General features: G+C 33.3%; 4 protein-coding genes across 11 annotated transcripts; 2 read left to right on the top strand and 2 right to left on the bottom strand.

Annotated features, from left to right (window-relative positions):
- Positions 1–945: 945 nt before the first annotated feature.
- LOC140821509 (nuclear poly(A) polymerase 4-like) lies at positions 946–7,321 on the top strand. 5 transcript variants are annotated; one of them, XM_073182004.1, is made up of 12 exons: positions 946–1,707; positions 1,808–1,885; positions 2,608–2,715; positions 3,478–3,540; positions 3,623–3,784; positions 4,420–4,533; positions 4,621–4,683; positions 4,768–5,097; positions 5,192–5,356; positions 5,498–6,556; positions 6,747–6,823; positions 6,926–7,321. In XM_073182004.1, exons 1-12 carry the CDS (start codon positions 1,564–1,566, stop codon positions 6,948–6,950), a joined length of 2,388 nt encoding a protein of 795 aa, XP_073038105.1. In that variant the 5' UTR covers positions 946–1,563; the 3' UTR covers positions 6,951–7,321. The 5 variants fall into 5 exon arrangements, 3 of the variants coding, with proteins under 3 accessions (XP_073038105.1, XP_073038103.1, XP_073038104.1); XM_073182003.1 differs by having other exon boundaries at positions 947–1,707; positions 6,923–7,321; XR_012115766.1 differs by having other exon boundaries at positions 5,498–6,823.
- Positions 7,322–7,587: 266 nt separating this feature from the next.
- Positions 7,588–10,586, bottom strand: LOC140821507 (auxin-responsive protein IAA26-like). Its single transcript, XM_073181999.1, has 5 exons — positions 9,404–10,586; positions 8,668–8,948; positions 8,313–8,463; positions 8,087–8,151; positions 7,588–7,995 (listed from the first exon to the last, which is right to left on the bottom strand). The coding sequence occupies exons 1-5, from the start codon at positions 9,823–9,825 to the stop codon at positions 7,943–7,945; spliced, it is 972 nt and encodes a 323-aa protein (XP_073038100.1). The 5' UTR covers positions 9,826–10,586; the 3' UTR covers positions 7,588–7,942.
- A 1,375-nt stretch (positions 10,587–11,961) lies between these two features.
- LOC140821510 (uncharacterized) lies at positions 11,962–14,613 on the top strand. 4 transcript variants are annotated; one of them, XM_073182006.1, is made up of 6 exons: positions 12,548–12,847; positions 13,150–13,489; positions 13,689–13,719; positions 13,815–13,927; positions 14,001–14,059; positions 14,130–14,610. In XM_073182006.1, coding segments are annotated over exons 1-4 (420 nt in total). In that variant the 5' UTR covers positions 12,548–12,799; the 3' UTR covers positions 13,816–13,927; positions 14,001–14,059; positions 14,130–14,610. The 4 variants fall into 4 exon arrangements, 3 of the variants coding, with proteins under 3 accessions (XP_073038107.1, XP_073038108.1, XP_073038106.1); XM_073182005.1 differs by having other exon boundaries at positions 12,549–12,847; positions 13,815–13,861; positions 14,130–14,608; XR_012115767.1 differs by lacking the exon at positions 12,548–12,847 and adding an exon at positions 11,962–12,247 and having other exon boundaries at positions 13,150–13,719; positions 13,815–13,861; positions 14,130–14,609.
- A 180-nt stretch (positions 14,614–14,793) lies between these two features.
- LOC140821506 (NADP-dependent malic enzyme, chloroplastic-like) lies at positions 14,794–26,613 on the bottom strand. Its single transcript, XM_073181998.1, has 20 exons — positions 26,404–26,613; positions 25,749–26,053; positions 18,516–18,636; positions 18,334–18,408; positions 17,968–18,119; positions 17,789–17,894; positions 17,589–17,654; positions 17,226–17,321; positions 17,074–17,145; positions 16,897–16,980; positions 16,686–16,784; positions 16,449–16,496; positions 16,314–16,367; positions 16,123–16,221; positions 15,954–16,043; positions 15,787–15,864; positions 15,629–15,703; positions 15,451–15,541; positions 15,164–15,292; positions 14,794–15,066 (listed from the first exon to the last, which is right to left on the bottom strand). Exons 1-20 carry the CDS (start codon positions 26,431–26,433, stop codon positions 14,978–14,980), a joined length of 1,959 nt encoding a protein of 652 aa, XP_073038099.1. The 5' UTR covers positions 26,434–26,613; the 3' UTR covers positions 14,794–14,977.
- Positions 26,614–27,344: the final 731 nt, after the last annotated feature.

Below are 27,344 nucleotides of genomic sequence, written 5' to 3'. Positions count from 1 at the left end.
ATAAATTGTGAGTTTTTTCTTATATAATAAAAATAGAGTTTTGATATAATAAACATTCATCAGATATTCAGATATCAATGCGTAGCCTTATAAATCTAATTTATAGATGTCATATTAACAATACTCAAATAAATGTACACAATGTGTGCTCACAAAATCAAATTTCTAAAAATATATTAATGTTTTTATGATAAGAGTGTAAAATGATATGATCATTTTGTAATTTAAGGCAGTATTTGCAAAAACTTATTTTAAGTGTTTCTAAATTTATAGTCAATTGAATGTTTGAAGATTATAAAAAAATTAAGAATCACTTAAAATAATTTTTTGTAAATACTATCTAATTTTATGTGTTACGTGATGATATTGAGATATAATTATATAAGGTAAAAATTTGTGTGAGGCGATCTCGTGGGTCGTATCTTGTGAGATATATTCTTATTTGGGTTATCTATGAAAAATTATTACTTTTTATGCTTAGAGTATTATTTGTTATTGTGAATATCGGTAGGAAGGATTGACCCGTCTCATAGATAAATATTTGTGGAAACGTCTTATAAGATACTTGTTCGTTATATTATAATGCAAAATTTTATGTAATAAACATGGAAATAAAAAAAATACATTTTTTAAATAATAAACTTTCCCGTGTGAAATCGAACGCAACAAACGCGTTTCTCAATTTAAATTCAAACATAATTATAAGATAAGGCAAAAACTTGTGTGAGACGGTCTCACGGGTCGTATTTGTGAGACGGATCTCTTATTTGGGTCACCCATGCAAAAGTATTACTTTTTATGCTAAAAGTATTATTTTTTATTGTGAATATTGGTAGGATTGACCCGTCTCACAGATTATGATCCGTGAGACGGTCTCACATACGACCTACTCATAAGATAAATATAAATGTATAAAAACATTTATATAAAAAAATATCTAGTCTCACATCGCTGCCTAACATTCTTCATCTCCTTTAAACCACCGTCCCACTTCCCCCGAAAATCTCCTCCTCTCTCCCTCTCTCGCCTGTCCGGATTGGAGAATTCTAGGATTTTGTCGATCGTAGATCGTTAAATTCAGTATCTTGATTTCTCTTTTTAGGTTTAATTTGTCCGATTTTTTTTAGGGTTTCCGCTATTGGTTTCGTACTCGGTCGATTTTAAAGTCTATAGATTTCGGGTTGAATCCCCGTGTCATTAGATCTAGAAACTTCAATTACTTGATTTTCCTGGTTCGATATCTCGAGTGTTTTATCTTATATCGTACGCGATCGACTTTGAATTCTCTTACTCCGGGTTGAGATGTTACCTGGGCGGTCATTCTTTTTCTTCCTGCGTGGACTGTGAGTTTTGATTCTTTTAAGCGGCTCGAGTTTGAGCAAGTGTTTTATTTTTTTGGTGGCAGAATATAGTGGTTTCTTGGATTTTGTTTCCCTTGTTAGGTTTCAGTTTTTAATCTCCTTGCTTTAGTGTGTCTCTTTTTATGTTTCTTCTTTTTCTCGACTTAGATTCGGGATAGAATTATATAAGGTTGAGGGTTAGTCGTAGTTAGAGTTTAGAGATATGGTTGGATCATATGGTTTAAACGATTCACCACCTGCGTTGCTGGAGCAAAAGCAGCCGCCTAAACAAAGGGGAGTGACGAGACCTTTGTCTCACGCGGGACCGATCGAAGCTGATATTCAGAGAAACAGGGGGTTGGAGAAGGTTTGGTAGTTGATGCAGTTGCTTCAATCTTTTGTAAAGCTCGAGTATACGTTTGTTTTCCTGGAATTTTCTGTTAATTTTCTCTATTTGTGGGCTTCAGTTTTTGGTGGATTCGGGACTGTTTGAGAGTGCAGAAGAAGCTTCCAAGAGGGAAATAGTTCTTGGTCGGCTTAAACAGGTATCCAGAGGTCCTTTTTTTTTTTTTTATCCTTGGGCCTAATTTTGGGTTTTGTTCATGGAGTTGAGTCCTGATACTGAGCAGGTAGACTTTACTCAAATGCTATGTACTAATAAATTATCTGAGAGAGTGACCACCTCCGCTTCGTCCCCTAGATTTTAGTCTTCAAAGAAATTTTACTGAAAGGAGGAAATAGGGTAGTTGGAGGCATTGCTTTTTTTTTTTCTTTCTTTTTTTGGTTTTGTTTTCCATCAGTGGCTTGTTCTTTATGTAAGTATGTGAACGAAAGGCAAACTTGTATGTATGAGTGAGATGAGTTCTAATTCATTAACCCATCATCAGATTACTCAGATCCATGAATGGGTACAAAATGTGAAAAATTTATTTGTGAGTGGCAGCCATCCATTTGTTTTGTTTGGAGACTATCTGAAATTGTTGTAACTATTTGTATAGCTATTGATAACTTTTTGAAATGTCAATATAGGATCTTAGAGGCGATTTTTTAAAGTTGCAATGAAATTAGATATTTATGCATTTTGTTATAGAATTGTGGAATAGTATATAACTGGTATTCTGTTTTTGTGAATGCATATTTTGGTGATGATGAATGCATGTTTTCTTGCATGCTTGACAATAATGTAAATCGTTCTATAGTTTTCTATAATATTCATGGTTTTTTTTTTTGTCAAACTGATACCCTTTTGCTCTTGATTCTCATACAGATTGTGAAAGACTGGGTGAAAGAACTTACTCGCTTGAGAGGATATACGGATCAAATGGTGGAAGATGCCAATGCTTTAATTTTTACTTTTGGTTCTTACAGACTCGGGGTGAGGAGTTTTATTTACCTATTTTGACATTACTCATCGATTTCGGGGTAAAGTGAACTATAATTTCATCTGATGCGAGCTTTTTTTGGTTGGGTTCATGTCAAGAAATGCTCCGATAGTATGCTCATTTATAGAAAACAGAATTATACGAGGGTTGGATTATTTTAATTTTTTTGTTGAATTTGCAGTTTTTTATCCTAGTATGCAGTTAAACATGTGGGTGCATTGATTTTGAGAGAATTTCTTCCAACACCGCTTCAATAGAACATATGAGAGCCGAATATTTGCATTGTTATTTAATTTTTTTTGTAAGAATCAAGCGTACCTTCGTGCTTTGTTTTCATCAATATTATGTGATGGTTGTCTCAGAGGCTTTGTGAGTGTTCTTAGAGTTGGAAGATAGTATTCGTTGGATTCTTGTGCATGTTTTCCACTGTTTGTTTGTTGAATACTGCGGGTTATGCCTGCTGGAAGACGCTTCTCATGTTGTGAATAGGACAGCTGTTTTGCTATAAGAATATGCTATTTCAATTTCGGTCATGCCTTACTTGAAGACTAGCGTGGACACCGCTTCCTGCAGCTCATATCAGTCATATATCCCATGCTTTTCTCAGCTTTTAATTATTTTATACCTTTTACAGTTTTTTGGTGTGCTGCTTTCTTTTCAATTTTTTTAGTTCAGTCTACAGTTCTCTTTCTTTATTTTCGTTTTGAAGCTTTTAGTTTATGATAACTCATGTTTGGCCTATGTTGTTTCTGCAGGTGCATGGCCCTGGAGCTGACATCGATACTTTGTGTGTGGGGCCATCCTATGTTACTCGCGAGGTACGTATTTTAATTCACACTTTATATTCTGGACCTGGTCTGTGTGGTTTAAATCTCTACTAATGGATTGTTGGCTTCCCAGGAGGATTTCTTTTACATACTCCATAACATTTTAGCTGACATGGAAGAGGTTACTGAACTTCAACCAGTACCCGATGCTCACGTCCCGGTTATGAAGTTCAAGTTTGATGGAATATCAATTGATCTTCTCTACGCAAGCATTTCTCTCTTGGTTGTTCCAGAGGTTACTGTCTTCAGAAATTAGCAACCCCAACCTTGTCAACTTCTTTTCTTGTCTATGTTATTTGCTGTTGATACAATTCTCTCCGACCCGTTGCTCGTGTTTATCTGTTTTCTTGACAGTATTCAACTACTGGGTGTGATCAACTCTAATAACCTCCCTGCAACTTTTTATTCCCCGATCTATTTAGGAAGGCTTTTCCGTGTTTCAAGTTTCAACTGATTAGTATGTATGTCAAGTGTTCATAAGTGACTTCTTGTTCTTAAGACTGAAAAACAAAGGCATAGAAATATAATGAATCTGCGATTAAAATTAGTTGGGATGGTGTTATGCACATGGAACGGCATTATCTCTGCACAACCTTAATAGTTTCCTTCTTTTTTCTGATTTGGTGTGCATGTGTTTGTTGCATAGAATGCCTAATGCTTTGTTAGACTTTGGATGTCCTTCACTTCATGCCATGCTCACAGGTCCCACTTATAATAGATTTGATATTTTAAGCAACATTTTTCGTACTTGACTATAATCTTCTACAGGATTTGATATTTTAAGCAATATTTTTCGTACTTGACTATAATCTTCTACAGGATTTGATATTTTAAGCAATATTTTTCGTACTTGACTATAATCTTCTACAGGATTTAGATATCTCAAATATATCTGTATTGCACAACATAGATGAACCCACTGTACGGAGTCTCAATGGCTGCCGTGTAGCAGATCAAATACTCAAGCTTGTTCCAAACATTGAGGTACTTACTTTTAGCATAACCCATTTGTGTATGTGTTCTGTTGTTTCTTATTGGCTTATATGATACTCATTATCTTGTACTTTTTAGAACTTCCGGACTACACTGCGGTGCCTTAAGTTCTGGGCTAAGAGGCGTGGTGTTTATTCAAATGTGAGTGGATTATTTGATTATTATTGATTTAATTCTATCCAGTATTTTTTTTGTGGATTACTTGGTTGAACTTTGGTTTTTCAGGTGACGGGGTTTCTAGGTGGCGTAAACTGGGCCCTACTTGTTGCTCGTTTGTGTCAATTTTACCCCAAAGCAAATCCCAGTATGCTCGTCTCTCGTTTTTTCAGAGTATATACGCAGTGGCGTTGGCCGAATCCTGTACTGCTTTGTGAAATTGATGATGACGAACTTGGATTTTCTGTATGGGATCCTCGAAGGAATCATTGGGATCGAAATCATCTAATGCCTATTATAACCCCAGCATACCCTTGCATGAATTCTAGTTATAATGTTTCAGCTAGTACTCTCCGGGTTATGAATGAACAGTTCCAGTTTGGTAAAAAGATTTGTGAGGTAGATAGTGTTCAACCTGTTTAGTCATCCTTTTTAACAGCTTTTTGACAAGCATGACTGCTGGTTAAATATTTGCCGTTGATGGCAATTACAGGATATTGAGCTGAATAAATCACAATGGAGTACTTTATTTGAGCCATATTTATTCTTTGAAAGCTATAAGAACTACCTTCAGGTTGATATTGTGGCTGCTGATCTTGATGACTTACGTGCTTGGAGGGGCTGGGTAGAATCCCGTCTGAGACAGCTGACTTTAATGGTAATCTGTCTTTGGCAAAATGTTTTATATTACTGATTGAATTGATAATAATTTACTGTTTACTAGCTACACTTAGGGAGGTCTATGGGTGATCCTTGGCGTTACCCTCTTTATCTTATGGTTTTAACTTAACATGTGTAGATTGAGCGGGACACCTCTGGGAAATTACAATGCCATCCTTATCCACATGATTATGTGGATTCTTCTAAGCCATGTGCTCATTGTGCCTTTTTTACGGGTTTACAAAGAAAACAAGGAGAGGTGGTTCAAGAAGGTCAACAGTTTGATATTCGCAAGACTGTTGACGATTTTAGACATCAAATAAATTCTTACTTGTACTGGAAGCCCGGAATGGAAATATATGTTTCTCATATTCGTAGAAAGCAGATTCCCTCCTATGTGTTTACAGAGGGTTACAAAAGAAACCGACATATGAGACCCATGAGTCAGCAACAGGTTTGTAAGGTTTCATCTGAAGGTGATGAATCTTGCCAATCTCGATCTGCTGAAGGAGTCCTAAAACAGAAAAGGGAGTTTGATGAGTCAGATTTAGATGAGAATCGAAAGAAAAGATGCTCGATTAGCCCGCAGAATAGAGAGTCAGTGTCTCCTGAACTTATTTGTACAAAAAGTGTGGGAACTCTGAAACAGCAGCCTTTGAGTCAGCAACAGGTTGTTGAGATATCATACGAAGGTTGTGAATCTTGCATGTCTGGATTTGCTGAAAGAGTCCTAAAACAGAATATAGAGGTTGACGAGTCCGAGTTGGAGGATAGTCTAAAGAAAAGACGGTCAATTTACTCTCAGAATCGAGGTTCGATGTCTCAAGAAATTAGTTTGAAAAGCACTGGTGCTTTGAATGAGAGAACCTCTGCAGAAGATAACCCAATAATTTCAAAGGCGACATGCTCTGGGTTAAATGGGAAGCAGCTTCAGTCTAATTATGAAGATGAAGAAGTTGATGCAAGCACGATAAAATCAAACCAGGGGATTTGCTGTGCTGAAAATTCTGAGGATGCATTAGTTTCCGTTTCCAGTACCTCTCACTCTGCATGTAGCGTTGATGGTAACTCAGAGACCAATAATCAAGGACCTTCAATGGATGCTTCGGACGAGGATAAGCGACGACTGATTCTGGATAATGGGCGTGAAGTTGGTGGTGCTTGTGTTTTGGGTGATGGAGTGCAGGAGGAGTTAGAGGTTTTGGATTTAAGTTCACTTTTCCCCACTTTCTATTCACATATATTGCACACCTTTCATTTTCTCTGTTTTTGTCATTACTTCCTGTGGCATGGGCTGAGCGATGTCCACAGCTTTATGAAGTATATATCTTGTTTATAGTTCACCTCACACTATTTAATGTTTTCCATTGCTTTTTGTTTTTGTGAAGCCTACTACCACCCTTGGAATGGTGCTCAAATCCGGAGATGGTGTTGTACCAGAACCGGTTCAGAAGAATGTGATGAGGCACGTACAAAAAATTTCTTTGCTCTTACCTCTTAATAGTCATTATCACCTTATTTGCTTTATTCTGCTTTGTCTTGGTTCCTTTTGCCATATTTGCAGCAGGCTAAGTCTAACTTCAACTGCCTGAATCGGCAACGTATCTTCGTAGGACTGAAAGGCAGCAACTCAGGTAAGTGTATGGCATTCTATGCTGGCTTTCATAACAAAGTCGGCTAACTTAAGCAGCCAGCAATCTGTGTATAGTTTGAAGCTTCTAAAGCATGCTGTGGTGTGCAAGTTGTCTCTCTTCTATTCTCCGCTCTCGAAAGATTTTAATGAAACTAACCATGTTAATCTCGGGTCGGGCTTGTGTTCATCTAGAAATGAGAAATGTTGGTCTGAAGTTTTGAACAAAGGTTCTTAATGTATCTTTTTATCAGACTCCAACTTGAAACTTGTATAATACTATTACTACAGCCATCTTACCATTTATTTTATTTCTCGTTACTTTGATGCTCATGTGCAAGCTTATTGCCATAAATTATCAGTCCAACAGAAGCGAAACCATTATCTCCATTAATGCATCTCGCCGTAATAAGTAGACTGATGATTACATATTCTATTTGTGATGAAATTATAGTGAAATTAATTGTCACATACAATTATATATTAAGGTCATAAATACAATAATTTAAAACACACGTTCTTAAGTACAAAGAATTCAGTTTCGATTATGTGGTCGTGGCATCCTTTCATTCTCTCTTATCTGCAGATCTAGCTATATAATACTAATTACATTGAAGTTTAGTTTTTCGAAGGACGGATTTAACAAAAAGAAAATAACAAAAAAATTAAACCACTCGTGAGATTATACAATATAAAATGAGAGGATTGATGCAAACACGATAACCGTAGGAAAATCTAACTGTTAACTAAAATATGTTGTCCTTCCAAACAAGGAAACATATGGCATTTATATTGTTTCTAATTTCTATAGCATGAAGAAAGCCCAATTTAACACAGTTCACTGAGCTCTTTTGGAGAGTTGAGGCAAACTGACTACTTTCCTCCGTCCGAAACCATATAATTAACATCCAAAAGTCAATAATTCACACAACACATTCCCTCCATACCATTCCATTAAGCCGATGCGCCATGCGCCGAGTTCAACTTACAGAGTTTGTTTCCTCCACCTGCAAAGAACCAAAGATTAGTTGATAAACCAGGATTATTACCTATAAAAAGATTGATAAAGATCAATTTAAGATGTTAGGAGGAACTCACTAAAAAGGGTAGGGAGTTCAGAACTTTTCAAGACGCGCAGCCTCTTCACAGTTGATACTAACATGCTGCCAACATTTAAGAGACATCAAATTATCATAAAATTATTAAAATATTTAAGAAAATTGTTTAGCAGTTTCTGTGGACTTGTTACAGAGCACGAATGCAAAGAAGTCAAAATCAATAGAACTGGTAAAGTACAAGTGCTCGAAGGAGGTAAGTTGCTTACTGCCAAGGAACATCACCAACGAGCATCCTGTCACCTTCATTATCTTCGTAAACAAGAGTATATTCACCACTTCCATCCAATAAACCTCCGATAGCCCCTTTCCCTTCGTTTTCCTTGTTCTTGATTCCACCAGCACAAGTACCTCTTTGAACTACAAAGATGAATCAAGATCTTATTCACAGGGTAAGTTGCCCACGCACAGACCAATTACACTCTATAAGATATGTATAATCAAGAAAGCACAGGTTTAACAAGTCTGACTCAAGAACAAGTAATAGAGCAAACTAAGCAGAGATGTAGCTTCGAATACAACACCGGTTTCTCCCCCACAATTCTCGATGACAACATGAATTACCTGCCAGAAGACCTCTAAAGAGTTCATCGACTGCTATGGCAAGCTTTTCATAACTATCATATGCTTTTAAGTCCACTTTTCGTCCAATGGGAACACCATCCATGTTGATCTTCACAAACGGGCTTTTCGGGCAATTTTTCATGTGTTTCTGGTCACTAAGTTTGGTTAAGCCAGCGGTTGGAGATTCGGAAGCTGGTTTGGAAGAACTGCCACTCACAAGATTCTTTCGAAATGATCGCAAAGGAGGCCATCCCACCACTGGAGCAGGTGCAGGAGCTGTCCTGAATTTGAAAACAAATTATATCAGGATGAAAAAAGACAATCTTAGCAAGTAAAACGGGTGGAGTGAAGTGTGCACCAAATTAACTAGCAGGCTCTCAATAGTTTTTCATAATTAGAGGGAATTTTCCGAAAATTTACCAAAAGAATTGCACCATCTAGCAAGTATGCAAAATAAAGGATCTCCTAATCAGGTTCAAATTTAGTTTAATGGAATATTAAATGTAACCACACCATAAATTGTCAAATATTATATATGCATAATATAGTCCATTTATTAATCCAAGTGAATGCAAATATATTTCAAGGATTAGACCAAAGAGGCACGTTAAAAACACTTTTTCAATAAAGGAATTAAAAAAATAAGAAACAGAGAAGAAGTAAAAACATCGTCCAGACAGCCATCAAGAAAGAAAACCAAACGATGGTAAGACAGGAAAGAAACAAAGCTGGGCACCTTTTCTGAGCACTGTTGCTGTTATGAACAGCAGTATTTGCTGATGAAAATACCTTCTGTTCTGCAAACTGCAAATCCACCGCTGCTCTAATGCCACAAGGCTGTGAGGATTCCTTAATGACAGTAACCGGGCCTTGAGTAGCTGATTGAAGATGAAGAAAAGAAGCCATATTTTGATGGTTCCATGGAGATTTCAAGACTGGACTTTGAGTAGACGGGTTATTTGCAAATTGACCAAAACACATATGGTCTCTTTCTTTGGAGTCTCCACTTGGTGGCCAAAGCCTTAACTCAAGCCTTTTCTCCTCTGAAAGTTCATGTTTCGTTTCTACCGCACTTTTCACAATCAACTCCTTCCCTTCGGAAACCATCAAATCCAGTAGCTGAGGACAACCCACGTCTTTTTTAGAAAACCCCTCCATATATTTTCAAGAAACACTGGGTAAAGAAACTTTTCTCCGCCACAAGCGAGTATTTAACCAGAAATTTATTTTTATGAAAAAACCATTAAAAAGGTACACTTTAAGAAAAAGCTACTAGATGTATGATGAGCAAGAACCTTAAAGACTACGTGTATAATAACAAGAAAGGTTGCACACATGAAATGCTATGAAAGCCCACACTTTTACAGCATACACGCAGAATCAAAAGGACTTGGTAACCAACAAAGAACCCAGTAATCTGGAAGTTTAGGGAAGAATGATCATCTAGCGAAGCGCACAAGAAGACTGAAACTTTGTAACGCAGATATATACATAACCCTTTCCAAATAAACCCCAACAATCACAAAGGCAAATAGAGAGGGTGCTGTGCTATCTTGCTTTTAAAGGCTTTATTTGTTTGTCACGCCTATGTTGGCGCAGCGGGTTGTTCCTGTCTCCTTCCACCCTTGCATCTTTCTCTCTCACAACATATATAGTCACACTGAGACACACTTTCCCTTTAGCTTAAACATGGAGAGTAGATTTTTCCGTGTGTGTAGAAAATGATTAATCGATCATTTTTATTGTACCATAAAATATTAATAGATCTCATATTTTTAATAAGAACAGGAAAATGCAGGCAACCTACCCCGGTGAATACTTCAAGCTGTTTTTAATATGGGTTTGTTTGTTTGACGAAGCAAAGTCTACTGACCCGAACGTAATCTTCAATAGGATAGGACTCTCCGTCCATTCAAGAATATTGATTAACCTTAACTGATCAACTTTAAATTAACTATATACTAATTAGGTTAAGGCTACCAAAACCACCTTACCAAAAAAAAAATCTGAATATATTCTTATAAAAAATATTGACAAAATATATGAAAAAGAATATGATATTGTATTGTTGACCGCCTGCTGCTTTTTGCTTTGTCTTGCCGTCCACAAACCATTTATTCTCCCAAATGTCCAAACAAAGATACGAACACGACAGTAAAAGTCAAAACACTTTAGATCAACTCATCCAACGGTTGGTAATGAGCCACCAGTTCATCTTTGACATTCATGTTAAATTCGTTTTGTACGCCAAGAAAAGAATGACAACCTGACAAATTTTGTCTATATTACAAGGGAATGTTTGTTTTTGGTATAGTTTCCAAAATGTTTACCTACTTTCCAAATTTTTATGAGCTTCACATTTTTTTATTAAAAAAAATTGATAAAGATGAAAATTAGTTGTGAGTTTTGAGGTGACCTGGATTTTTCACTGTTCTATGATTCATTTCATTATTTTTATCTATAAATGAAAGGTAGGATTCCATGTCAAAACCAACAATTGTTGGGGAGAACTTGATTTTCAAGGAAAAGTTATGGAAAACAGAGAAAATAAATGTTTCCCTTCTGGTCGTGCTGTGGGAATAGGGATGGCAACGGGCCGGGGCCGGGGCCGGGCCGGGTTTGCTATTTCCATCCCCATCCCCGAATTCCATCCCCACCCCATCCCCGTCCCCATCCCCGCTTTTTCGGGTTCGGAGAATCTCCGAACCCAAAACTTCGGGGATCAACATCCCATCTCCGTCTCCATCCCCGTTTCAAAAATATTAATATGGCAAGACGATGATGGATTCGAAGATTTTCTCAAACCAAAATTTATTATTATCTATTATTATTAGAGATAATATTAATAACAATATCAATAATAATAATATTATTAATATTTTAAAAAACAATATTATTATTATATTATTAATACTAATAATACTATTATTTTATTATTGATATTATTTTCGGGACGGGTTTGGGGATTTCGGGGATGGGGATAATAATCTAATATCCACCCCGAACTATATCGGGGATTTAAAAAAATCCCCGAACCCGAAACCAAAACCGAAAGATCCCCGTTTCGGGTTTTCCCCGCGGGGCCCCAAACCCGTGGGGAAAATTGCCATCCCTAGGTGGGAACTTGTAGGAGTAAAGAATTTTGTTTGTAAAGTTATTTGTCCAATTGCCCTTTCATTTTTCTAATCTTGAGCTACTCCAATGAGAACCTAAACTGAGCCTTTTCAATTCATAACTTTTTGGCGTACACCCTTTGTTGTGGTTTGTTCTATCAATACCCGAACCTTGAAATTGAAAATTCAGATGATGTTATGTTATTGTATTATTTTATTGAAAGGAATTCAGATTTTATTGTACTTGCTGTGGATTAGCTCATTTTCAAAAACCTGAAACTTCTTCGTTCCGTTTTTCATTGTCACATTCTCATTTCACATTTTATTAAATTCAGTAGTGTACTTTCAGGCATATACTTGCTCAATTTTATGTTCTCCGAAGGCTACAGAAGTTCGAGACTTTGCCGGTGAGGAAATCGAAGTAAAGAAACTTGTTGATGCTGCCTCAAAAGAGGCAGTTGATAAACGTAAGGCTGCAGCAGGTGCTATTTCTGCTGTAGATGCCATTCTAGAACAGATAAAAAAGAAACCTAAACTAAGTGTTCTTGACAAGTCAAAGAAGGTTGGGGTGAGTTCAAGGACGACAATATAGGGATGGAGGACGAGCTAGATGCTTACAAAAAAAGTTTGAATCAGTGCCTAGACAAGGTTTCTTTCTTGCAGCGTACTGATTACAGAGAATTTGAGCGGGAAAGAGATGCCCGCCTTGCTGCTCAGGCCAAGAGAAAGGTAGATATGCGGGATGATTGATAAGAGCACTCTGTTTCCAAAAAGTCTTGACTGCTTGGTTCCATCAAAAGGGAAATGCAGGTCTGCAAGTGCTTGTTTGCGATGTTGATCCGAAGCATTTTTTTAGTAGGATTGACGGATATGGTAACTCATTGAGCGCAAGGAGTCTTGGACACTGTAAAAGCTTTTTGTGGCTATTGTCCCGAAAAGTTTATTTTTGAGAGTTTCTTGAACTGAAAATGAGAGGTTAGGAAATTCACAGGTGTTGGATTTGATTGTTTGAATTAAAAATGTTACCTCTTTGCTCAACCATCACCAACAGCTCCTGTCACACGCAGGTTAGATTATATAAGCTTCGCAAATGTTTGGATTTTAATTTCTTGGTTGTTAAATAGTTGATATTATGTAGCATTTTAGTTTTTCTTTGTTTCATTTTGAATTTGTTTCTTGAATTATTTCTTTGCTTATAGCTGTTAACCACTTAGATTTTACTTGTTTATCTATTAATTAAGTATTGAATTTGATTGGAGGATAAGAGCTTAGGAGCCATATAATAAATCCCTGTGTCATTAAATATCTGGGTGATGGGACCGTTGTGATACAGCAAGAGTTTTTACACGTTATGAATATAATCCTGCAGATTCCTATCCATGGAGGACTGAAATCATTTTCCCTGTTCGATGTCAACTGCAACCATGTGGACAAAATTACCTGTAATTTCTCCAGTGGAGTTCTTGACAGAGCTTCTCCATTGGAATTCTTCAAGAGACGGCCTGCTTTGTGCTTCTACTCTAACTATGCTGCGAACAGTGAACAATGCAGCTCCATGGACATGATTAATAGGCCGGCAAGTCAGATTGGGTTAGGAAGCACAAAATTTTTGAAACATGGCAATTATCAAGTTGGAGCGATTGATGAATCACACATTTTAGGACCAAACAGAATGATATTTGTAGAGAGCTCGAGTGGCTTTGCTGAAGGTGATCAGCTCCTGGAATTAACATAAAATGCCACCGTTGGAGGGAAAAAACTTCTTCTGTATTTGTTTAGCTATAAAAATCCAGTTTACTAAGATAGTTTAATATCGGAAACTCTGGTTCGAACAGAAGTTGAAGTGAATTTCAGAGTTCGAACTTCTATTTGCCAATGCATGACTTATGTGAATTGTGCTGTGGACAGGTCCTTGCCGCTGCAGCTTATTCGTTATTTGGTAATATTTTCTTATTAGTTCTTGTTACTGGAACATACTTTACGAATTTGTATTCTATTATTAGCATAGATGAAGTAAAAATAATATTTCTGCAGAATAGGAAAAGACTCTGCAATTCATTGCTGTTATTGGTCTTGGCCAGGTGATCAGTCTCAAAACTCTAATTTCTAATAAGAAATCTTCTAGCATTCTCTATATTCAAAATAAGGTAAATGTACTCAGATATCGAGTAAGCTGATAATTCTAGTGCTCTCTTTTTTACTCTTGTATCAAACTGCCAGACCATACTCGGGAGAGTTGGTTCTTACCAGGACGCCGAAGACATTAAGAAGCACGTCCGGTAAAAGCTTTACTTCATTACACATCAGTCAAGTCATGAAATAACATTGTGTTGCTGCCATATCTCGTAGGTTTCTGCTAACTCCAGCTAGACTTGGAGGTCAGACCATTTCTTGGGTTGCTGGCAAATTAGAACCGAACCGTAATGGGCTCCCTACATCACCATCATCATCCGACGTCCAAAGCAGGGTGTTGCAAGCTGCTGCAAAGCATGAATCGGGACCTGAAGAAACAGAAGACATCTCCGATCACAGCTTCTGGCAACGTGGAGGTTAATGCATCTGAAGCATAGAAGTCAAGATTCACGAATTCATGAAGCTGGAGTGGAGCCCATTTGTGTTCTGCTTGTGTTAAATTATAGATGGTACTTGATGATTCAATATTAACTTTTTTTTGTAGAGTTTGTTCAAGATTATGAGAAAATCATGTAGTCTCATTTATATCAATGGAGCTGGGAGAATCCGAAAAATGTTATATCTTTTCTTTGTATTAATTGTAACGACAATTAAATGTAAATTGCTTCTTTGGGCTCTTTGCCGCTGTTTGCTATGTTTTTAGTTCAAGAATGCCGAAAGTTGTCGTACGAACTTAGATGGGAGCTCTCTCAGTGGGAGGAATATGGGTAGATATTAAATTTTTATTTTTATAGAAAACTTATACTATAAATATAAAATTTATTAGTTTAAGATAGCAAATTCCCGGAATAATCTTCGTTTTCACATGGAACCAGATCAGTGAAACACAAACATTCTGCATTCTATATGCTACATTTATTCACGTTTAATTTACTAGCATCTGTTACTGATTACAAACATGCACGCGGAAAAAAACATGTCAAAAAAATAAAGAAAACAACGGCAAATGCATGAAAAAAGACTACTAATCTTTGATAAAAAAGCACAAGGGTACTGCCGCGGTTTCAGCGGTATTTACGATAGTTGGGGCAGTACATAAAGCTTTCAGCATATGCCACGAGGTTCTCTGGTTGCGGTAGACGAGTGGCCAAACCTTAATGGCAAAAAAAAAAAAAAAATTTAACGTAACACATGACACAACTATAGTATTATTTCATGTTTTCGTATATGAGATTAAGATGTCGCCCTACCAAGTTCATATGCTTTTGCAGCTACTTTGGCTGCAATCTGGGCTGAAATCTTTCTGATGTTTGCAAATGGTGGATACACAAGTCCTTTATCTAAGTTCTCTTGGCTGACTTGCGAAGCTAATGCTTCCGCTGTTTCAAGAAAACAAGTCGACAGGAAAGATGAAAAATGATCAGAAAGAAATGTCAGATCCAAGCCCTTGTGTTGTATTCTTTGCAAGTTGTTCGTTTCCTTACAATGCCGCGGTTTGCCTTCTTTATTGACAAAGTTTAACATTAAATAAACTTACAAGCTACCAAGAGCATGTCATCATGAACTCGTATCGCGCCAGAAATTATCAAACCCAAACCGAATCCAGGGAAGATGTATGCATTATTTGCCTAAAAGATGTTAAATTCATGCTTAAGTCGGTTAAAAAAATGGGAGCCGAAACAAATGAACTCTGGTGGAAGTTAATAAGACTGAACCTGGCCAGATGCATAAGAAGTCCCGTTATATTCAACAGTAGCGAATGGGCTGCCACTGGCGAAAATGGCTCTGCCCTGAAGATACCAAAATGAACAATGATTAAACTGATGGCATCAGAGGTATGTTGGTAAAGATGAGAGCTGGCCCGTAAAAGTACCTCACTCCATCTATAAGCTTCTTCAGCTGTACATTCGGACTGCGAAGTCGGGTTGGAGAGAGCAAGAATAATGGGTTTCTGAACGTAAAAATACGGTCTTTGAGCATGTGTGAGCGCAAGTTTTATGCGAGGACAACAAATAAATAAATTCACTTAAGATAACGTACCTCATTGAAGGATGCCATTGCCTGGATCACTTCTTTTGTGAACGTTCTTCCTGCTCCAGAAGATCCAATTAAAACTGTTGGTTTAATGACCTGTGCAAAGGAGATAGGTAAGATTGGCACGTCCACCCAGCTCATTTTTTTGCATTCAATTACAACATCAAGTTCACACCTTTACAGCATCTAACAAGCTTTCAACAGGTTCATGTTCGTGAGCCCAGGGCCTCTTAAAATGTTGAAGCAACTCCAAACGAGACTTAACGATCAACCCCTTGAAAAGAACAGAAAATTAGGGATCTGATATTCAGAGATGGAAGAAATAATTAGATCTGCTTGTTGACAAAGACCATGAAATTAGATTACTTTTGAGTCTACAAGCCAAATCTTCTTGCGAGTCTCTTCCAGTGGGGCACCAGTCTGCATAGAAATGAGAGAACAATAATCACAAGACTTCTCATGATTTAGCTCGAAAAATGCAGATGCTTATCGTCCTTTAACCTGTTTCGACATTTCAAGAGCAATGAGTTCTGCAATACCAGTGCCAGCCTGCAATTAGGGCGCATCAAAAGACAGAGGATCATGCATATTTCACTGGATATATAAAAAGACTATGCAGTGATAAAAGTATAAGTGGAAGAAACATATTACACGTAGTATCAATCCACGTACTACATTTCATACTACTCAAGCACAAGAAGACAACATAAAATAGAGAAAAATGATGACAAAAGGCACCTCTCCAGCTCCGAGGAACAAGAAAGTATGTTCAGCTAAAGTGCGCCCAACTAATTTCAACGAAGCAATAAGACCGGCAAGGACCACAGATGCAGTACCCTGACACAAATAAAACCGTATGGGCTAAGCAATGGATGACAGCAATACTTGAACTAAGGCCAAAACATATTCTCAGAAGAGATGTAAAGACTAATTAGTACAGTAAAGTTACCTGAATATCATCATTAAAAACGAGATGGGTACTTCTATACTTCGCAAGGAGATCAAAGGCGTTGTGATTCGCAAAGTCTTCAAACTAAATGGTTTCCAACACGGAAAACATGGTTAAGAATCAGAATCGCAGAACAAACTGGCAAACACCAAACCCTTGGGGCAAAAAATGACTAACTTGTATAAGGACTTTTTCTCCGTAATTTTGCTTCACCGCAATCATAAACTCATGCAGAAGTTCGGAATATTCCTGAAAATGCCAATAATTATAGTTTAAAGATCTTTAGAGGAAAAATATGACTTCTTTTGGATTAGTGATAGGTATTTAACCTGTCCAGTTGCTCTTCTCCGTCTGAGTCCAATATAAAATTCATCATTTAACAACTCCTCGTTGTTTGTCCCCACGTCAATGGTCACAGGCAGGCACTGGGATGAATAACAATTATGAACAACTTTAGCTTTGGCAACTTTAGCTTTGGCATAAGCAAAATAGCTACAGCCAATAAGACATCGAATTTATGGATCAATGATGAATCATAAGTTGGTTAAGATGTTCCATTTTTCGAGAAACAATTAATTTATTAGCAACTAATAAGGTAAAATATTAGAAAGGCTAATGATGGCATAGATTAAACATGATGTTATGAAACATAGATTTAGGAAAATAGAAAAGCTAGTCACGGAAAAACTTACAGCGGACGGACGGATGCCACCGAGAGCTGAATATAAAGAAAGCTTTCCCACAGGTATGCCCATTCCCTGGCAAGAAAATTTGATTCTAAAAAACATTAAAAACCATTCTTGATTATTTCATGCAAGATAGAAAACACCAAGGTAAACAATTCTAAAACTTTTCTTGGGAATACCATAAAAGAAACAAAATATACATGTACCTGGCAGCCAAGGTCTCCGAGTCCCAAAATCCTCTCACCATCTGTCAGCACAATGACTTGAATTTTCTTCTGCGGCCAATTTCTCAATACCTCAAGAATTCTTCCCCTGAAAAGTACTACTAATCATCAGTTTAATAGGTGATAAACAAAACGTGTAGTGTCACTGGAATGAAACGTACTTTTCTTTGAGACTAATAAAGAGGCCCTGAGGTTGCCTGAATATGCACCCATACTTTTGGCATGCTTCGCCTACAGTTGGAGTATAGACGACTGGGAGCAACTCTTCGACATTGTCAATGAGAAGTTTGTAGAACAGTTTTTCATTTCTCTCCTGGAGATGAACACAAATACAAATATAAGTATATTGATGCTACATGGTAAAAATAACAACGCTCATCATGGTTCTTAAAACAAAGACTTTAATTGGTTTTTAATATGTTGGAAGTTTCGTAGATGCAGCTAATAACAATTTTGATGACCATAGAGTCGCAATGAGAACTAAGCTAAAAGAGAAATTTTAATAAAATAACAGGGTAATTGTTTACCTGGAGATCCATCATTGCCATGTACCTCTGTAGTGGTACCTGGTACTGACGCATGTTGTGCATCATTTTTTTCACCTATTCAGTACAATATCAAAAAATTTAACAAAACCCCATGAAGTAAATGATTAAAAACTATATCATCTGATTGAAAATTCAGAAATTGAGGAGTCAATTGCAGTAACCTGAAGGTCTTGGCTGATGACAACTGGAGGAAGAAGACCACGTAAAAAGTGGGCATCCCTCTCTTTCTCGGTGAATGCAAGACCCTTGTTATGGTGGGGGTCACGCAACAATTGATAACCACTGAGAAAGAGAAATAGATATACTACTATTGGATGAAGAAAGAAGATTTGAGACCGCATATCAATTAAACATAGATAATTAATTTAGTATCTCAGATGATACGGCAAAACACAAGATTAATCAAGCATCAAAATTCTTGCCACCAAAACTAATTATATTTAAATGCAAATCGCCTTTTAAATATATTGCCTAACTTTACAAAGCTTAGCAAATACTTTGATCCTTGGTTCAGGAAGCATTAAAGACACCGTTGTATTACAGAATGTGATACTAAACCTGGACATACGTCATCTCACAATGCATGAGATTTAAATATGATCAAGTACTAGAACCCTTCGAAATCGATAATCATCACACGACTGACTGCCTATGCAGTCTTATTTGACATTTTGTTGGTCAGTTTCTACACAAATAGGCAAGCATCCCCGGCAATAGACCTCGACCAGTACAGCAATGCGTGACAGTAATAACATCATAACATTTTCCAGAAAGAATTGAACTACATCTAGATGATCAAACACTACACGGAAGGGGAGACGTGTTTTTCATAATTTCCGTAAAATTGCAAGCAAGAAAATACAGCAACTTCCCAATCAACTCCAGAGCCACTAGCCGACAAGATAAGTAAAGGAACACAAACCACACGGTTCCAAGATATAAAATAAATTAACATTGTATATCTATATCTATATAAATATATGGATTGAATTGTGAATTTCCTCTATTGTCCCCATTAAAATTGTATTCTAATGACACTTTATCTTCTTTTTATGTAATTAGTTAATTATTATTATTAATCCATTGACTAATTATTATTTATTACTCTTTCACTCACTTTTTCAAAAAAATCACTATTATAAATAAATACATGGTTATTTATTTTTTCATCTACTCATTTAACAATAATCATTAATATATTTTTATTGTTAATTTTAAAATTATTTACTTTAATATTTACATTGACATCAAATTCACAAAAAATCACTATCATAATGTTAAAAATTTAAATAAATTGTTAATCTATACTAATTCACAAAAAATCACTATCATAATGTTATAATCTATATCTATATCTATATAAATATACGGATTGAATTGTGAATTTCTTCTATTATCCTCATTAAAATTGTACTCTAATGACATTTTTTCTTCCTTTTATGTAATTAGTTAATTATTAATCCATTGACTGATTATTATTTATTACTCTTTCACTCACTTTCATGGCATGACTACAAATAATATCAAAGTATTTATTCAACAACTAATGATTCGAAACAATATGTAATAATATTATTTATAAAATTAATTGATTTTGTGAAAATACCTTATAAATAATAGTAATAGTGTTATACATTCTTTTATTAAAATAAATAATACAAAAAATTATGCTAACAGAGGTTTCGAACTTATTTTTACAATTTATGTATTAATTATATTTTTCATAATCTTAGTTTTTTTACAAATAATACAAAAAAAAATTTATGTTTAACAAAACAGAAAATAAGAAATTATAAATTTATATGTCGATGTTTAATCTATATTTATATCTATATATATACTAATCTAAATATATGAATGTGAATTGTGAATTTACATAAATATCCTTACCTTCATTTAATAATAATAATTTAATTAAATATTCTTACCTTCATTTAATAATAATAATTGATACATATTTTCTTTTTCATATATTCTTTTAATAATAATCATTTCATTAATACATTTTTATTTTTAAATTTAAAATTAATTACTTTAATATTTACCATTTAATAATAATAATTGATACATATTTTCTTTTTCATATATTCTTTTAATAATAATCATTTCATTAATACATTTTTATTTTTAAATTTAAAATTAATTACTTTAATATTTACATTGACATCAAATTCACAGAAAATCACTATCATAAATACATGTTTATTTTTTTGTTTGTTTTTCATCTATTCATTTTATAATAATCATTAATATATTTTTATTTTAAAATTTAAAATTAATTACTACATATTTTCTTTTTCATATATTCTTTTAATAATAATCATTAATATATTTTTATTTTTAAATTTAAAATTAAATACTTTAATATTTACATTGACATCAAATTCACATAAAATCACTATCATAATTACATATTTATTTTTTTTTTTGTTTTTTTCATCTATTCATTTAATAATAATCATTAATATGTTTTTATTTTTAAATTTAATTATTTACTTTAATATTTACATTGACATCAAAATCTAAATATATGAATGTGAATTGTGAATTTACATAAATATCCTTACCTTCATTTAATAATAATAATTTAATTAAATATTCTTACCTTCATTTAATAATAATAATTGATACATGTTTTCTTTTTCATATATTCTTTTAATAATAATCATTTCATTAATACATTTTTATTTTTAAATTTAAAATTAATTACTTTAATATTTACATTGACATCAAATTCACAGAAAATCACTATCATAAATACATGTTTATTTTTTTGTTTGTTTTTCATCTATTCATTTTATAATAATCATTAATATATTTTTATTTTAAAATTTAAAATTAATTACTACATATTTTCTTTTTCATATATTCTTTTAATAATAATTATTAATATATTTTTATTTTTAAATTTAAAATTAAATACTTTAATATTTACATTGACATCAAATTCACATAAAATCACTATCATAATTACATATTTATTTTTTTTTGTTTTTTTCATCTATTCATTTAATAATAATCATTAATATGTTTTTATTTTTAAATTTAATTATTTACTTTAATATTTACATTGACATCAAATTCACAGAAAATCACTATCATAATATTATAAATTTAAATAAATTGTTAATGTTACGAACATTAATGTAATAATGGGAAAACAAATAGAGATGAGTGTGATTGAATAAAATTAAATTATTAATAAATATTAAGGTCATATAAAACATTTTTTTCCCATTTAGAAGGTAGATATATAGATTACTTATGTATCAACAAAATACGTGATTGTGAGAAAATGTTTGTATGTAAGTGATTTCATTGCAAACATTTAAGTTATTTAATCAATTTTTAATATATGATGCTAAATACATATTACTAAATAATATAATATCTATTAATTAATCTATTAAATATATGACTTTCATTTGTAAGCTTACTATTATATTATTTTTTTTGTTTTACAATTTGTCATGTTAATGTTGTTATTTAAGTCATTTTTTATCTTAGTTTAATAAGATTATTAATAGTGTATTTAACTCAATCAAACTAATTATTATTTTAATTTACTTTTAAATTTAATTTTAATTATTTAAATTTATATATTGCCGTCAAATAATAATAGGAAGACAAAGGGAGATGAGTCGGACTGAATAAAAATAAATTATTAATAAATATTAATGTCATACAAAATTTCTTTCTCTCATTTAGAATAAAAATATTTTCAAACTCTTTATGTGTCAATATAGATATGTGATTGAGAGAAATGTTTGTATGTAAGTGATTTCAAACACTGTTTTTAAGTTATTTAGTCAATTTTTTTATAAATGCTGCTAAATAAATATTACTAAATAATATGCTCCATTTGATCATTTTGTGTTCTTGCAATGAGGAGTTTTTTTTACCATAGCGTTAACATGTTTGATTGTTATATGTCATTTGTATTGATCATGTAATTGTTTTTGGATTGTTTATGTGATTTGTTGTTTGCACGAAGAAAAGAGAAACAAAATCAAATATCCAACAAAAATAGTTATTTTTCAATTTTTTATTGTTGAGATATTTTGTTAATTTTTAAACACATAATGCATGTTTTCTGTTTGCTTATATTACTTAGTTTGAAGTGACTTATAAAATATTAAAAAAATTGAAATATTTCTTCGTTTTTACGTTATGTCTCAGAATATCAAGAGATAATATTTTTTATTTATTGAGATAATTGTATTTCCAAACTTCTGTCCATAAATCAATATTTAATTTTTTTACGACATTATTATATTCTCTAATCAATTTTTTTTTTTACTTAGATTGATAGAAGACATTTTAATTTGAGTTTTTATGTTCTTGCTTATATTATTTTTGTAATATTATTTATTATGAAAATAATAGGTGAACTACAAAATTTGGTAGGTCTAAGAGTCCTCTGATGAACGACAAATATGGATAAATTATTAAAATATATAATATCCAGTAGATTTTTGGCATGCAATTTTGTTCTAATTCAATGATTATGCATGATTCCAAGTTTTAATTATATCACAAGTTAACACATGCTTTGTTGTTGCTAGATATATTTTGTCAATAGTATAATATTTTTCTATGGTTTAAGAAAAATTGTATGACTTTGTATTATATTTTTACGGCTCCTTTTCTAAATGGTTTTCTTATGATTTCAAGGCACCATTTTTCATTTGTGTTTTTTTAAAGAAGTGGAATGAATATCTATAAAACGATGACATTAATAAGGCGTCTTCTCTTTATTTGAAAAAAATATTGGAAAATTTATACAAATTATGAATAATATGAGTTAATATTTAATTTGAGAGTGATTTATGCTTTTTATTGCTCGTATATACTTCAATTTCTTTGTTATTGTACTAAATAAATTATTTTTAAACTTTGAGTTATCATTTTTTCCTTATCGAGGTTGTTTGTGTTATGATTTTTTTATTCGTTTTGGTTAGTATTGTTGGTGGTAATTGATTTTTCTGATATTATATGATGTGTCTTGTTGTTAATAAAAATAAGTATGAGAGTATACAAATCAAAGCCACGTATTTTGGGTCTTCTGTTCTACGAATTGAATAATAAATGGTTTCTGTGAATTATATAATTTTTTTGTTTTTCATACATATAGTCTACGAAATGCGTCAAATTTTGAACAAAAAAGTTAAGACAAATATAGTGAATGAAAAAAAATAGACATGTTAAATAAAAAAAATAATGTTGTGTATTACTATGTTGGGTGCAATAATTGTCCATGCTTGGTAGAGCGGTCGAACCGTGGTGCTTGAGCTACTGTGCGGTTTAAAATATTTGAGTTGCACCACTACTACTAGCTATAGCTTTTGGTAAAACGGCAAGCGCTCGGCCCTACAATTGGTATCAGAGCCAAGGTCACGGGTTTGATTCTCATTGATTGCGAATAGTGCAATTATTGAGAGGGAGATTGTTGGGTGCAATAATTGTTACTGCTTGGTAGAGCGGCCGAACCGTGGTGCTTGAGCTGCTGTGCAGTTTAAAAGATTTGAGTTGCACCATTACTACTAACTATAGATTTTGGTAAAGCGGCAAGCGCTCGGTCCTACATACTATGTCCTAATTTCTGTATGATATAATTCAAGCACATTTTTTTTATAGATATTTGAAATTAGGTTCAACTAAGTAACATGAAACATATACATATATATTAAATCATATTTAAAGCAAAATATTAAGATCAAGAATGATTCAGCTTTAAATTTAAACGAAGCACAATGAAGAAGAAATTGAAGAATTGTATGTGTACATTAAGTGTTATATAATGATTATGTTGTTACTTCATGGTTGTCCGACATATGAATGTCATATAAAATGTCAATATTTCTCAATAAAATAGTTTTTCAAAAAGAAAAAATTCTTAATTCAGGAAAAAATAAATAAAAAACAAATTGTGCATAATTCTCATTCTATTTATAATGGTATGAGAACAATTCTAAAACTTTGTTGACACAATATAATAGATCAATTTTGTGCATTTTATTGAGACATTAAGCCAGTTTCACTTTATTTCCTCCAATATTATCTCGATATATTTCGATGTGACTACGAGATTGTTTTTGTCTTTTTTTTTTTAGTCAAAGTGTCTAACCACTAATTCATAACATATATGATGGTAGCATAGAAAACTCCTCGTCCATGAAATCTAAATGGTTATATTATTAGATGAGATATTGAATAAGACAAATACTTTGACATATATTTGAATGATATTTCATATACATATCTTAATTACATTATTCGTATCTCTTCTCAAGATTTTTAAAATACAATAATTAAGTTTGTATATCGTTCCACGAGATATAAAATATTATAAAACAAAATATAAACTCGATAGAAGAAAATTTATTTTGTTTCAATGATTAATATAATATTACGTTCTAAACGCAACAAATGAGATTGAAACTATATCATCCTCATGACATGATGCACACAATCATTATTTCAAAGCTTCCAAAAAATGACGATGAAGATGACTTTCTTGAATTGCGTCAAATTAAATGAGGACACAATTTAAAGATATAACTATTTGAAGAGATTTCAAGTATTTTTCTCACAGTGATTAAGAAATAGTTGTTAAAAATTTATTAACCTTATAGCTATATATTTATAATATTGATATTAAATATATAAAAATGATATCACAAATATCACAATATTTGAAGAAGGTGCAACACCATTCATTCGTTATGTTGTTGAAGAATATATAAGTTATACATACTTTTAGTCACAGTGAAAACTTATCGCGAATAAAAGCATTTTTTCTTAGTTGTTATAGTTGATGATTGTCAAAAGCTGAAAAATCATTTAACAACAAAAAAATAGCCAGAAAAATAAGATTATCAGATAAAAACAATGTAGAAAACCGAAAAAATGTCGTGATAAAGAAGCAAACTATGAGCATGTCAGATCCCGGATAAAGATTGTAAATAACATAATATATGTTAAAGACGATCAGATATTTGCTGAGCATATCAAAATAGTTATATGCATATTATAACAAACTACGACAAAGAGTTGTTGAGTTCTCAAAATCAACTGAGAAGAATATTTGAAAGTGTGTCAAGTGGATAAGATAATTTCTCTTATTCATATACCGTCTATGGTCATATTTTTTTATTTTTTATGGCTTAGTTAGTTTCAGTTGATAAATGTTATTAGTCATGTTTTAATTCATTTAAATATTATCAAAATTTCGCACATATATTTTCAGCAGTTTAAGTTTTTACGTGCAACGCACGTGCATTTTTCTAGTTAAAAGTAAAATATATAAGCTGGAAAACAAATCAAAATCTATCCATAAACAGGAACACAAAAGTATAACGCCTGAAAGGAACGTGTGCGAATAGTTTTTTTACCTGGCAACAGTGACAGTCCAGGGGGTGATGTACTGATCCTCGGTGGCGCTATCCTCACCGTAGACATCTTCAACTCCGCCACCGACGGTGGTACTCGTTTCTTCCTCAATCACTGATAACTGTGACTCTACCGTTGGTGAAGGAGGAGCATTCTCCCGGATCTCCTTCTCCAACAAAACGCTCAGGTTTCGATCACCCGGAGAGCCATTTGAGCTCAGAGAAGACACCACCACTGCAGGTGGAGAAAATTTCTTTGTTTGTGTGGACTGTACCAAGCTTTTCGACACCCCAGAAAGAGGATTGTTCTGCATAACACCAAGATAATAAGCAACAGACTAAACAAACTAAGAATAAAAATGGGGTCTTTATCAAAAAAAAAAATATGTTTAGGAATTGAACGTGGATTTCCTGAAAACACAGAAAGATTTGAGCTTTCCTGAAATTACAAAAAAGATTTGAGCTTTCGTAAATTTTCTTGAAACGGGTAATTTACAATCTGATATTTATAGAAAGGCTGTGCTTATTCTACCAATCTGGGATCAAAATCAAGAATTGAAGTAGTGTGAAGCATGAAACATGGGATATTAAAACTGAACGCACGCACATTAAAAAGGAAAACAATATCCGTCAAGATTGACAAAAACTAAGAAAATACCAGAAAAGCGCTTCCATTCAACGAGAACATGTTGTCCAAGATTCACGAAAGAGAGAAAGATAGAGAAAAGAGGAAAAAGAAAGAAGAAAAATGAAAAGAGTGTGCTCAAGAATTCCTTTCCTCTCTCCTCTCTCTCTCTCTCTCTCTCTCTCTCTCTCTCTCATTAGCTCGAGTCCGCTTTTTAACAGGTAATTACACTATCAAGTTTCAATCAGGACACAACTCGGACCCTCGGGGCTAACGTCTCATTTCAATATTTTAGAGAAAAAAATAAAATTTCATATTATTAGCTTAAAATATATGGTGAAGAACATAATTGATTTATCTTACTGACATAATTCATATATTGGTCTGAAAATTTACTCAGTGTACATCAAAGATAGCGACGACAAGTTCATATATTGTTAAAAAAAAAAACTAAACTCAAATTCTTATACCATATAATACCAAATTATAATTGCTCTCTCAAAATGACTCCCCAACAATAAGAATATTATTGTTCACATTTCATGGTAAGGTAATATTTATAATACTGATACAATCATTATTTTTCTAAAAAAGTTGGATTTGAGGAATCAGAATTTAAAAGTTTCTCAATTTTTCTCAATCTTGTGGTAATGATCTTTTCTTATATATAAAAAATGACTGATTTTCCTATATCATTGGAATAAAATATTTATAAGTGGATGAGGATGGTATGTTTCAGCATCATCGCCTAAAACGTGTTGCCAACACATGCACATAATATATCCTCAATTTTTTTTTAAAAAAAAAAAAAAAACCCCCAAGTGCGTAAAAAACTATTTATAATTTTTTTTTATGTTTGACTTATTTTTCAAAAAGGGTTTTAATGTAATAAAAATACTATGTGAGATATGAAAAAGGGTGTCACGTTCAATTATTATCAATTGTGTAGTTTTGTGCAATTATTAGTGCATATA

The sequence above is a fragment of the Primulina eburnea genome, unplaced genomic scaffold (assembly GCF_022965805.1).
Source record: "Primulina eburnea isolate SZY01 unplaced genomic scaffold, ASM2296580v1 ctg594_ERROPOS2624828+, whole genome shotgun sequence".
NCBI classification, from domain to species: Eukaryota; Viridiplantae; Streptophyta; class Magnoliopsida; order Lamiales; family Gesneriaceae; genus Primulina; species Primulina eburnea.
The sequence above is the reverse complement of the archived record's forward strand: the minus strand, read 5'-3'. Positions and strand labels throughout refer to the sequence as shown.

Bases quoted from the DNA above. Each gene is read 5' to 3' on its own strand.
- LOC140821509 (XM_073182002.1), top strand. From the start codon at position 1,564: ATGGTTGGATCATATGGTTTAAACGATTCACCACCTGCGTTGCTGGAG. The intron at 5,098-5,191 runs GTAGATAGTGTT...TGGCAATTACAG, and splicing joins TTGGTAAAAAGATTTGTGAG to GATATTGAGCTGAATAAATC. The intron at 6,557-6,746 runs GTTTTGGATTTA...GTTTTTGTGAAG, and splicing joins GAGTGCAGGAGGAGTTAGAG to CCTACTACCACCCTTGGAAT.
- LOC140821507 (XM_073181999.1), bottom strand. From the start codon at position 9,825: ATGGAGGGGTTTTCTAAAAAAGACGTGGGTTGTCCTCAGCTACTGGAT. The intron at 8,949-9,403 runs GTGCCCAGCTTT...TTTCAAATTCAG, and splicing joins AGCAACAGTGCTCAGAAAAG to GACAGCTCCTGCACCTGCTC. The intron at 8,152-8,312 runs GTAAGCAACTTA...AAATGTTGGCAG, and splicing joins GTTGGTGATGTTCCTTGGCA to CATGTTAGTATCAACTGTGA.
- LOC140821510 (XM_073182007.1), top strand. From the start codon at position 12,800: ATGTTACCTCTTTGCTCAACCATCACCAACAGCTCCTGTCACACGCAG. The intron at 12,848-13,149 runs GTTAGATTATAT...ATAATCCTGCAG, and splicing joins ACAGCTCCTGTCACACGCAG to ATTCCTATCCATGGAGGACT. The intron at 13,490-13,688 runs GTGATCAGCTCC...TGCTGTGGACAG, and splicing joins CTCGAGTGGCTTTGCTGAAG to GTCCTTGCCGCTGCAGCTTA.
- LOC140821506 (XM_073181998.1), bottom strand. From the start codon at position 26,433: ATGTTCTCGTTGAATGGAAGCGCTTTTCTG. The intron at 17,895-17,967 runs GTACGTTTCATT...AGTACTTTTCAG, and splicing joins TTTATTAGTCTCAAAGAAAA to GGGAAGAATTCTTGAGGTAT. The intron at 15,542-15,628 runs GTTCAGTCTTAT...AACATCTTTTAG, and splicing joins CTTCTTATGCATCTGGCCAG to GCAAATAATGCATACATCTT.